Source organism: Cricetulus griseus, chromosome X (genome assembly GCF_003668045.3).
Source record: "Cricetulus griseus strain 17A/GY chromosome X, alternate assembly CriGri-PICRH-1.0, whole genome shotgun sequence".
NCBI classification, from domain to species: domain Eukaryota; kingdom Metazoa; phylum Chordata; class Mammalia; order Rodentia; family Cricetidae; genus Cricetulus; species Cricetulus griseus.
In genome coordinates, this window is record NC_048604.1 from 43616867 (window position 1) to 43629896 (window position 13030).

Consider the following 13030-nt stretch of genomic DNA (forward strand, 5'->3'; position numbering starts at 1 on the left):
ATGACAACTCTTGTTCCTGCAACGCTCTTCCTTCTCCTCTGGACCCTGCCAGGGAAGGTCCTACTCAGGTGAGCTCAGTGGGGTGAGGAGGTGCATGCAAACACTGGCTGGGGGCTGATGGTAACAGATGGGGCAGCTGGCACAGTTTCTTCTAAGTTTGCAAAAAAAAAAAACAGTCTGGAGGGCTTCGGGGGAAGGACACACCCTCCTTAGTCAGGACCCAGGAGCTGTCCAATACAGATACAGGGTCCCAGTGTTCGTAGAGGAGCTTCTGTATAATTGAATTGCATGGGTCTGGGTAGGGGCTAGGTGGCTGAGTCTAAAATAGAGGTCATTTGTCCTGTAATTGAACCCTTTCTCCCTACCAGCTGAATCCCTAAAATGAGAGAAACATATGTCAGATGCCTGCCAAAGAGGCTGCAGGTGGCATAGGTTTGCTACAGGACCACAGCAGGATGGAGCCGAGCTGCCTGAACCTTAGCTTTCTGCAGCCCTTGTATACATGGCTGCTCACTGTCCTGTTAGAGGAGCCAGGTAGCAGTTATTTCCTGGGTTTGTAAGTGAGGAATTCTTGGGGCTCCTTGTAAACGCCCCCTGACCATTTGCCCCTTCTCATTATAACAAGAGCTAGTGTAGGTTGACAGGGTACACTGATGAGAAAAGACACTAAGGCCTGGCTATACTGGTGGCCTTCAAAGTGGCAAGAGTGAATGCCAGACCAGTATCTTCTTCCACTTAACCCAAAGAGTGTCCCAAAGCATCTTGCTTCTGAGGCACGTTCTGCCCCATTGCTTGTGGACACACTGGATGGCAGGCAGGAAGGGGTGCAAAGTGGGACAGTATGCTTAGAAGTGAAAAGCAGCTCAGAATGGAATGGCCACTTAGTGGGAGTTGTTAGGATGCAGATATAACAGACACAGAGGGGTCACTGAGTTGACCCTTGTAGAGGGGAGACCGCCTCAAGTTCCAAGAACAAGTGGTAGAAGTACCATGTGTGCTTATAAAGTGCATGGAATTAGAGGAAGGGGGCTCTTAGAGAGTCCTAAGTTTAAGCTATTAGCTGTACATATGGAAACTGAAGCCTAGAGAAGGGTAGTGACATGTTCAGGGTTGCTCAAGTACCCAGTAGCTAGAGCAAAGTTCTCTCCTCATACCACCAAGGGCCCTAAATGATCGTTAGTTCTGGATCTTTCTAGGTCCTGTTAGTGTTTGGAACTTCTCAGGGGCAGGAAAGTGGATACAGTGGTTTCAGAAAGTAACTCTTGTTTCCTTAGACAAGAAAATCTCAGAAGGTGGGGAACCAAAACAGGTTTGGGGACTAAAGAGAGAACAAAGATTCACAGCCTATCCTAGAGTTCTAGGACAGGGACTAGAGAAGAGGTGACTTGAGTGGGGCTGAGGACAGTAGGGAGGTCTGGCTGCTCTGTAGCAGGGCCATATGGCTTCCCAGCAGGCAGGTGGCCAACAGCAGCGACAACAGCAGCAGAAGAACCACCTGGCTAGTGTGGACATCCTGTGGTGAACCCACAGACTTTTGTCTGCCCCAGCATCACCACCAACCTCCTTGGATTTCCCCAGCCTGCTTAAGCCACCTGCCATGGCTACTCCTGCCAGGGGCCAGGGTGGCCTCTGTCCCCAGGGCAAGGGACTCCACCTGCTTTGGGGATTCAAGGCAGAACTCTAGGAATCACAGTGGGGCAGGTCTTCACTGTTTCTCACTTTGATTCTTTGATAGATCATCCTGGGATACTTTCCTTGTGATAGTACTATGATAGACACATTGAGTCTTGAAGTTACTGGCTTTGAATTTTGGCTGTACCATTCACTAACTTCAGGCCCCTGAAGCCACTTCACCTTCACCTTATTGGTCCCCCATCTCCTTATCTATATACAGTCTGTTCTTCATATCCATTAGTTCCATATCTTCAGATTCAAGCATCATAGACACAAAATATCCAATAGCACTTGTGCTGGTCATATTTGGATTTTCCTTGTCCTTATTTCCTAAACAACTGCATGTATAACATTTCAGTGCACTAGGTGTTAGAACCAAGAAATGATTGACTAGTATGCAGGAAGATGAGCACACGCTATATGCCAAGACTATAAAAGACTATACCAATTTATATAAAAGATTTAAGCATTTGAAAATCTGATTATCTACAAAGGGGTCCTAGAACCAATGTCCCAAGGATACAGAGATAATCAGGGAGGACTGGTGTGAGAATTAACCTAGATAAGGCTTGTGGTGCCTTAGCTCCTTTAATAATTCTACTGGTCACTGATCAGAATACAGACTCATTGGGGAAAGGGGGCTGCTGGCTTAAAGGAGACTACGATGCAGAAAGGCAGCTGTCATCCCGCTGCTCAGTCCCACAGTGCAGCAGTCATGGCAGCTGTGGAGATGGCAGCTGTGGAGATGGCACAGTGATGACTGCAAGATACAGCAAGGCAGTACCTGCTCTAGACAGGATTCTGGCCTGAGTTCATTCCTAAGATCTCAGGCTTTGCTGAGTCCCTGGTGCTCATCTATGTGTTGGCTACTACACTGGTAAATAAGTATGTGAAAGGGACTTTTCTGTTCCTAAGAGGAAACTTGTATGTATGTGTGTACAAGTGTTTGCCTACATGTGGGCACAAATGCATGTAGGTGCACACTGGCATGCATGTGTGCATATATGTGTGGCCACCTGAGGTTGATGTCAGGTGTCTTCTTCAATCATTCTTTACCTTATATATTGAGGCAGGGTCATTTGCTGAACCCATATCTAGCCAATTTCAGCACATCTAGCCATCTACCTTGCCACGGGAGAGTTAGACTCCCCAGTGGTAGGAGTACAAGTGTGTTACCATGTCCACCAGATTTTTACCTGGGTGCTGAGGATCTGAATGCTGTTCCTTGTGCTTGTGCAACAAGCATTTTATTCACTGATCCATCTCCTTGGCTCTCTTAGGAGAAAAACTGACAAAAGCAAAGAGGCTAGGTTCTATGCCAAGCCAAAACATACTGACATCTTCCCCCAAATCAAGATGTTCGGTAGAGAAAGATGGGAGTTTACCTCAGTATGATCACTCTGTTGGGAAACTCTCCCATGTCTATAGATCCCTGCTTAATTACCATAATCACCTGCCTGTAGTAGCCATGACCCCAAACTTAAATGTAGCCTCTTGGTATGCAAAAAAGAAGACAAGAAATGGCACAAACCAAGCCCACCCTAACAGTAGCGGGGTTCTAAGTCCTGAAAATCTTACAGAAAGCCCAAGCAACTGATACCAGTTCTCAGAGAAACTGTTTGTCCTAAATCCCCTCCTATCCTTGGCTAAGCACACTGGGTAAGCTGCCATTCTTCTTTGAATGCTTTCAAAGCGCCTTCAAGAAGAGAACACTAAAAAGGTTCTTAGTCTGGTGTTTGAGTACTGACTGTGTCACTCAGAAGTTCTGAGGCTTTGGACAGGTAACGTACCTTTCAAGTCTGTTTTCTCAACTGTAAAATGGAAATAACAGTCCTAACTATGTTACTGAGAATTAAGAGTAAAAACATATAATCTAAGTGAAGGCCATTTCCCAGGACGATTGTTGGGCAGCCATGATGGCTCATAATGTTTGTCTACTTGTTTAGTACACCAGAGACCCATTCTCTCTGACCTTCCTGACCAATGGGCAGATTTACCAAAGGGGGGGGGGTGGAGATGGGAAAGCATATTCTGTGATAAATGTCGAAAGCAACTATCCTCAAACTTTTCTTCTCCTGTCCAGTGTGGCTTTGGCAAAAGAGGATGTCAAATCTGGGCCCAAAGGGTCCCAGCCCATGTCCCCCTCTGATTTCTTGGATAAGCTTATGGGACGGACATCTGGATATGATGCCAGGATTAGGCCCAATTTTAAAGGTAAGAACTGTCCATCTAATAAATCCCCTCCATGCTTACTATTTTGGGTGGCACATTGCTTAGCCAGTATTTGGTGGGCAGCCTTAAGGAAAAAGGCTGGAAGTCCAAAGCTAGATCTTATAGCTCAGAAAGAACCCCTCCTCCCTGTTGCCTGTGGGTCCATGTAGCTGTCAGTCTTTTCCCAGCAGTGGCCTGATCTGAAGCCCAGAGAGAGATTTCTGGAACCTGCGCTCAGCTTTCTGGAATACCCTGCCAATGGGCTGTGCTTTGCTACCCTTAGGCCCACCTGTGAATGTGACCTGCAACATCTTTATCAACAGTTTTGGCTCCGTCACAGAGACCACCATGGTAAGTGGTCTTCCTACTCCCTACTTCCGTTCCAGTGTGAATGGAGAAACTCAACAAATAGCAAGCATTTCCTTTCTGTTATCCTTTTCCTACTCTGTGAACATAGCTTAAACTACAGGACACTTGAGTTGATGACTGAGAGGTCACTGTTAGCCTGGGGATGCCCTAGCTAAATACAAGCTAAGAACAGTCCATCAAATATGTGAAGTAACCAATGCAGAGTGCAGGCTTTTTAATCAGAAAAACCTGAGTTCAAATTCCAATTCTGCCACCTCATAGTTATGTTAAGCAGTTTGACTCCTTCTTTCCTGGTCTTTATTATCCATATACAAGGTGTAGATCACAAAACCATTCTACATGCAAGAAAGATGAAAGGTTTAAATAAAATGATACATATGAGGAGAGCACTTATTAGTTCAGTGATACAGTATTTGCCTAGCATGCTCGAGAACCTGGGTTCAGCCTCCATTCCTACATAAAAGCACTTAGCAGAGAGTGTGGTGCACAGTAGATATTTAAATAAATGTATTTTCCCTTCCCATCTATGCCATATTTGGCCAAAGTGGGCTTTCTCCACTGTAAAATATCTACTGCCCCCAAGATGCATCTCCAGCATTTTCTCCTTGTGGCCCTTCTGCTCATGTTGGTTTTACTGGGCCCCTGGGAAAAGCACTGCATCTGATAGGTCCTCCTCACTACCAGGATTACCGGGTAAATGTCTTCTTGCGGCAACAGTGGAATGACCCACGTCTGGCTTACCGAGAATATCCTGATGACTCTCTAGACCTAGACCCCTCCATGCTCGACTCTATCTGGAAGCCTGACCTCTTCTTTGCCAATGAGAAAGGGGCCAACTTCCATGAGGTGACCACAGACAACAAGTTACTACGCATCTTCAAGAATGGGAATGTGCTCTACAGCATCAGGTGCACCTAGTATATACCAAGGGGATTTTGTATCAAAAGAAGCCTGATGGAGATGGAAGGGTGGGAAGATGGTCTGTGCTATACAATGTGGCACCCCTGTAAACTGATGTTATTACTTTACTGCTCCCACTAGACTGACCCTCATTTTGTCCTGCCCAATGGACCTCAAGAACTTCCCAATGGACATCCAGACCTGCACAATGCAGCTGGAAAGCTGTAAGTGACTCTAGTGAATCACAAGGCAAGGCCTGGATTAACAGCTAGTTATATCCTCCAATGATATTTCAGACAGTAGAGGGAATTGCCCAAGCATACACAATCAACTCTTATCATAGATGAGACTATAAGCCAAGGTTCCCTGACATCTAGCCCAGTGTGGTTTTTGTGTTCCCACATTACTTGCTGGGATGACTATCCCATAGAGCTAGGAACATAATGACTCCCAGCCTTATACAGAAATGCACTTGGGCCAGCCATCAAGCACTATCTGAAGGGTGCTTCCTCTGTTCTAATTTCTTCTTGCAGTCCCTAAAGTAGCTTCATCCTTACTCTCCCAGAATTAAGACACTGAAGGTGTGTGTGTGTGTGTGTGTGTGTGTGTGTGGTGTGTGTGTGTGTGTGTGTGTGTGTGTATGTATGTATGTATGTATGTATGTATGTATGTATGTATGCCAGTTTTGGGCAAGATGAAGGTACACACTTGGAACTCTGATTCTCCATGAACAGATAATGATTACAGAGAATGAGAGGCAGCTTCAGGCATACATAGGACAGTGTCTAGAGAGGTGAAGTCAGCCAAGGTCCTCTATGGCAAAAGTGTCAACCTAGTTTCTAGCACATGTAAACAGTTATACAAAGAAAATGCCTGGTGGTCCACCCTTAGAATTCATACACCACCTTTACAGGCAGGTTCCCATTATCCCTCACAACTTTGAAACTTAGCGGAGCAGCCTCTACTAGCCTCATTTTACAGAAGAACAGATGACTCGCCTGAAGTCACACAGCTACAGTGGACCTTACAGTAGATTCAGTAAACCTCAGTCTTCCCTTACATATGAAAACATGGTCATGTCTGTGACATGGGCCATCGTGAATTGCAAGTAATCTGTGAGCAACCTGGCACGATCAGCTATTAAGTCTGAATGTTTTCCAACTCAAGTCCCTGGCTAGGAGTCTGTGGTATGCACATTCTCCCATGCATGACTGGAAGGACAGAAATAGCTCTCTTCCCTGAGGTGAAGTGGCAGAAGCCCTGGCTCTGAGGCTCAGCTCAGGACATGTGGTTAGTACACATGCTTACCCCTCTGGGTTTAAGAAGTGGCAGGAGGTTCCCAGCTGGGGTCCTTGACATCTTTCCAAACTTTCTGGCTTCCATCTTAAGTCTGCCAGAGTAATTTCTCTCTAGGCATTTATCAAGCTTGAGAACTACACAGTAGAGTAGCCTGGGATATTTCTGACTTGCTCATTTAGTTTAAGCCTGTGAGACAACTGAGGGAATTCCTTTTCCAGAAATATTCCCATTTCCAAGATTTAGTGTGCCATTCCAAAACCCCAAACCTTGCTACTCAACTATGTACTGTAGCTAACTTTAACTCACCTCTATCCTCATCCCAAAGCATACTCTGAAACTCTTTGATATCTTTGTCACTTGTAGTTGGCTACACCATGAATGACCTCATGTTTGAGTGGCTAGAAGATGCTCCTGCTGTCCAAGTGGCTGAGGGGTTGACACTTCCCCAATTTATCTTGCGGGATGAGAAGGATCTAGGTTATTGCACCAAGCACTACAACACAGGTAAGAATCAGGCAGGTCTTTATTGTTTATGAGACACTAAAGGGTCTCAAAGAGAGACAAGGGTACAAGGCACCAGGCTCCACTAGAGTCTCACTAGAATAGAGGAGATATGATCCCACATGCTTCCTATACCTTATTTCATTATGAATAAAGAGAACACAGAAAGGCTATAGAAATGGCTCAGCAAGTAAACTGACAACCTGAGTTTAATCCCCAGAGCCCACATGGTGGAAGGAGAGAACTGACTCCCACAAGCTGTCCTCTGACCTCCCAACATGTATTGTGACATGCTCTCTCTCACACACACACACACACACACACACACACACACACACAGACACAGGAAAAAAATTGAATACATATAAAATAAACTTTAAAGAAAGTTATGGGGGTAGAGTTTAAATCAGTTGTCACATAGTTAATAGATGTCAAATTTATAATTCAAATCCAAATCTGACCCCAAAGCCCATGTTTGTATCACTCTCATATGCTGCAGAGTAAAGAGGCCTGTGACAATGAGCAGCAAAAGTGTCTCGTTTTTCCTAGAGCCAATTTTGGGTGAAAGCTGGGAAATCCAGTTTGGATTTGTCAATAGCTATACTCAAACAGAGAGCAAACAGCCCGAGGGAGCAGGCAGCTGAGCAAGCACAGTTTCCTAGTCACCTCTACTGCCTGGCTCTCCTGACTTAACTTTTCTTCCTGAATGTGGAGCATGGGAAGTGGAGAGGAACTGGTTTTCAGAACTGGACAGCTCAATCCTTCAGTTTTTCTAAGAGTTGCTGGTTCCTCATATCCTTTAGTGACTTAGTTGTAAGGCACTGGGGGAGGAAGAGTTTCTTGAATTTAGAAACTACAGCTGGGAGTAGAAATTAGTAGAAACTTGGGAGTGTCGGCCGGGCAGTGGTGGCGCACTTCTTTAATCCCAGCACTTGGGAGACAGAGGCAGGCGGATCTCTGTAAAGTTCAAGGCCAGCCTGGTCTTCAAAAAGAGTTCCAGGACAGTCTCCAAACCTACAGAGAAACCTTGTCTCCAATAACAAAAAAAAAGCAAAGAAAAGAAAGAAAGAAACTTGGGAGCAGAATGGCAAGTTGTATGTAGGTAAATTGTTTTCAAGCTTTTGTATTCAAAATATTCGCCTGGGGAGTCTTAAAAACACTGATTCTTAGGCTAGAACTCTCAGATTCTGATCACATATACTAGAGGAAATGCCTAGAAATTTGCATGTTAACACATATCATGAGGCTTATGATGCAGAGTTCAGAAAACACTGTATTTTGAGAAATGTTAGTCTGGCAGTTAATTTTTTAGCAATTTATTTATACATTCTACCTTTCAAATGTATATGAAGAAAATATTACAAGAGATCTCACTGGCTTTAGTCACTAAGGGTTCTCTTTCACTATCAATGCTAACAAAACCTTGAAATTGGCTCTCCATGTTCACCTGTCCCATTTCCAAGGGTCCATCCAACTTCAGAACAAAAGCATTAATTACAAATTTCATCTGTGCTGAACATAGATAGACTTTTCCTTATCATTAGTCCCTAAAAAATCCAGTGTAAAAACCATTGACATAGAACTTGCATTATGAGTAGAAGCAGACACCCACAACTAATCACCAACTGAACTGGAACCCAGATGCAGAGAAGGACGAGTGAAGAGCACAGGGGTCCAGACCAGGCTGGTGAAACCCACAGAAACAGCTGACCTGAACATCAGGGAACTCTTGATCCCCAGACTGATAGGTGGAATACCAGCATGGGACTGATCCAGACCCCAGGAACATGGGTTTCTGTGAGGAAACCTCAGAAATCTATGGGACCTCCTGTAAAAGTTCAGTACTTATCCCTAGCATAGGTGTGGACTTTGGGAGCCCATTCCATATAGAGGAATACTCCCTGAGCCAAGACACATGGGAGTGGGCTTAGGCCCTATCCCAAAGGATACAATAGACACTGATGACACCCTATGGAAGGCCTCACCATCCAGGGGGAGCAGAAAGGATATGTGATAGGTAGGGTTTTAGTTGGGGGGTGGTAGGGGAGGACAGGTGGGAGAAGGGATCTGGGATTGTCATGTAAAACAATCTTGTTTCTAATTTAAATAAAAAAAGTTGGAAAAAGAGTTTACATTATGTTATATCATAAGCAATCTAAAGCTGAAAAGATGGTGTAGTGGGTAAATGAGTTGAGTTCAGTTCCCAAGACCCATATGGTGGAAGGAGAGAACTGACTACTGAAAGTTGTTCTCTAACTTCAACATATATGCTGTGGCACATACACATACACACACACACACACACACACACACACACACACACACACACACACACACGTTTAAATGAATAATACAGACCTAATTTAAAGTATATAGAAGGGTTGCATAATTTAAACACAAATATTATGCCACTTGATACAAGGGATTTGAGTACTCACAGATTTTAGTATCTGTGAGGGGGTCTTGAAAGCCATCTCTTAGTGGATATTTGCAGATGGCTATACAAACCTGCTTTTCCTCTTGTGTTATCTATCCCCAGCCTATGGTTTTGAGAAAAGCTATTAATGAATGTTTTCTTAGCTTCAGAGCCGTGAGAAGCAGGATAAATTAAAGAGGGCTGGCATGCCAAAAGAAAGAACACTGAGATATGTGCCTAGAACCAATGCATTTTTTAATGGTGAAACAGAACAGCACTTCCTTATACTCTTTGTGAACCTGCTTGTGAGTATCCAGAGCTGATCTCTGTTAGAATGCTTGTCAGTTTCCAGAGCTGATCTCTGTTACAAATCCTTTCTCATTATATACTGGCTTGTTTTTCGCACTTGCATAAGACATAGGGAGTGTTTATTCCAGCTGTTCCTACACATTCAGGAACATGAGCAAGTGCAAAGAAGGATGGTGAGAGACAAATGATGTCCAAACTAAGTCTTTCCTAATGATATTTAATGGTAGAAACAGCTAATATACTCAGCCCTCAACTACAATATTTCATTTAACTTTTCTAACAGCCTAATAATGGAATTGATATTGTTAATCACTCTGTTTTCTAGGCAAGAAAACTGGTTCAAAAAGCTTGGGTGGAACTTGGCATGGTGGTACAGCAGAGAATCCCAAATTTGGTGTCACCCTGGACTACATAAAAATGACCTTGTCTCGAAAACAAAAGGGATAACAAACAATCAAAAGGCTTGGGTGAATCATTCAAGATCACATAGCTATTAAATGAAAAGTTGAGATTCAGCCCCAGAGATTCTGAGCCGGGAGCCCTCTTACTCTTTATCCTCTTTCTGTAATTGTTACTTGAAAGATCTTAAGCTCTAAGGAAAAATTCCGGGAGCAAGAAGGCAATCTTTATGGCTGATGTGAGAGCTTTCATAGTACGGCATCTGGCATTACCTGGGGCCATTTTGAAAATATCATTGGCTGAGGATCCCAGAGGTTGGTTCAGCAGGGCTGTCCTATTCCTGACCCATACTCCCTCAGGCTAAGCTGCAATCTGGGGACTCCTAGCCTAATACATTTCTCTTCTTACAGGAAAATTCACCTGCATAGAGGTAAAGTTTCACCTGGAGCGGCAGATGGGCTACTATCTGATTCAGATGTACATCCCCAGCCTACTCATTGTCATCCTGTCCTGGGTCTCCTTCTGGATCAACATGGATGCTGCCCCTGCCCGTGTAGGCCTCGGCATCACCACTGTCCTCACCATGACAACCCAGAGCTCTGGATCCAGGGCCTCTTTGCCTAAGGTGAAGAGATATGCAAGAGAACCTGGTGACATCAAGCCCCTATTTCCCACTCATTGCATGCTCCCCACTGTGCTACTCCTTCTTTACCCCGGATTTAAAGTTGGAACTGTGGATACACAATAGCTAGCATCCAATATTTTCTCTTCCCCATAACCTACTATTAATAACAGCATAATAATGTGAATGCTGCTAGCTAGGAAACGAGTAGAGCCAGTGCCTTACTTAAATTTTCTTTGGGAAATACTAGCATGCTCAATATCAAAAGATCCTTATCACATAGAAAGTTCCATTCTCTCATAGTACAGATGAGAATGAATATCAGAGAGATAAATGACCTCCTCAAGGTCAATCCTGACTAGAAATGACCAAAGAAATAGAGTTTTGAACCAAATTCTGTCCTCTTTCTTTAACAAGCAAGGTACTGGTACAAAGTGCTCTAAATATAGAGTTTATTGGGGGGAAGGAGAATATTTTGAGGTTGCAAATATAATAGCAATTAAAAACAGTAGACTCCAATCATCTGGGGCCTGTTAATGTTTTGACTATGCAGAAAAATTTGTGCTGATGGGACTAAGAACAGTTCTCCCTGCATCGTGTATTCATGTAGGGAATTTAAAGGTCACCTCAAAGTCCTTAGAGTCAGCAGGGCTCAGAGAAAATCAGGGAGTGAGGCCATTTCTTTTCATTCAGTAAATATTTGTTGAACATGTACTATGTACCAGGTACTGTACTTGGTCATGGAAGAATAATGAATCTTGCCTTGAACATATTCCTCTTATTCTGATTTGTTGGGAACCTGGACCTGAGAAATGCTATCTCTCATTGGTTGTTCCAAATAAGACTTTTTATTGGAGACTTAAACAGTGTATAATATAGATATTGATGGCATGTTCATGAAATTGCTGTAGAGGAGTTTAAATGTAGGAGAATAGAGTCTGACAGATTTAGGTTTAAATCCCAGCCTCATTATTTACTAATAGTATGGCCTTGAGAAAATTGTCTCTCAGTTGCCTTGCCTATAAGATGAAACTAAGAATTCTCCCCCCTCCATGGGGTTATTGTGAAAAATAAATTATGTATTAACATATAAGGACAGTGTTTTGCACATAATAATTTCTCAATAAATGTTAATTACTTTTATAATTACCAGGTGTCAGAGTTAAAAAAGAATGAGTGTTGGATCTGGGAATAAAGCAGATGGTATTCCCCCTACTGGTTTTTCATTTTCTAGGAAACCTTTAAGTTACTCCAAAGCCCCTACAGAGATAAACAGGGACCAAGTTCAGATTAGGATCAAGCACATGTCAGGGATCCCTTCCTGTATGTGTTTCCTAGGTGGACTGTGGTATTAATGAGGCTTTTAGAGGCAGCCTATCCACAGAGGAGAGCCATAGGGCCAGCCTGGGCTATGACACTTATTATAATAGCATTATATGGGGATCACTGTGTCAAGAACTCTGCCCCATTGTTTTCTCTGTCAAGTAAGAAGATTCTTCATATCCCAGGAAGATACTTAAATTTATGTGTTCTTTTGAAGAGAATTTCCTTTCTGGTTCCCCCCTGCAAGTGAGCACAATCCATCTGCTTTTAGGTATCATAGTTTCCTTATTTAGAAAAATGGACTTTATTAAGAGGTTATTTGTTTGCAGCACTTAGGACCTTCTTGTCATATTTTCATGACTTTTGAATAGCCTCATTGGCCAGTAAGCAGAACATTCAGGCATATACCCTAAAATGAATAGTTTTGCCTACTAGATTCATAGAGTAAAGGAATCAGCAAGCCAAGGAATTCTTGTTCACTCTTGAGTTCGTGCAACATTAGATTTCCTTGAGGGTGTAAAGAAGATGAGGCCAAGCCAGAGGCATCTGATAGCAACACTACTCCCACCCAAAACAAAACTTTACTATCTAGGATGAGAGTAAAAGAGATTTCTTTTAAAGGGAACTCAGTTAGGGTAGTCTTTTTCTATAGTCCCCAGAGACCATTCCTTCATTGCACAGATTTCCAACTCTTTGCTAGGCTCTTGGTCTCCATAGCTGCAAGAGGAAAAAAAGGTAAATGAAAGATAAGATATAAAGTTGCACTAGGAAGGAAGGATAAAATTCTATCTTTCCCTTAGCTTATGAGGCAAAGAGAGGACAAAAGGACAGAGACAGCAAGTAGGAGCCCACAGAGATGAACACATTGCTAAATCTTCTATCCACTCATTCAAAAACTACTTATTGTGTGCCAAGCACTCATGTACTGGGGATAGAATACTGAACACTATAAAAATAGTTCCTGACACAGAAAAGCTCAGGGTAGTGGAAGTATTAGTCAGGTATGT

At 43.3% G+C, this 13030-nt stretch overlaps 1 protein-coding gene across 1 annotated transcript in view; it reads left to right on the plus strand.

Annotated features, from left to right (window-relative positions):
- Positions 1-13030, plus strand: part of LOC100766637 — a 21594-nt gene continuing 8564 nt past the window's right edge. Inside the window, exons 1-7 of the mRNA XM_027432060.2 lie at positions 1-68; positions 3758-3888; positions 4169-4236; positions 4939-5162; positions 5296-5378; positions 6817-6957; positions 10489-10703. Of these exons, the coding sequence (XP_027287861.1) occupies positions 1-68; positions 3758-3888; positions 4169-4236; positions 4939-5162; positions 5296-5378; positions 6817-6957; positions 10489-10703 (930 nt within the window). The remainder of the gene's footprint in view (positions 69-3757; positions 3889-4168; positions 4237-4938; positions 5163-5295; positions 5379-6816; positions 6958-10488; positions 10704-13030) is intronic.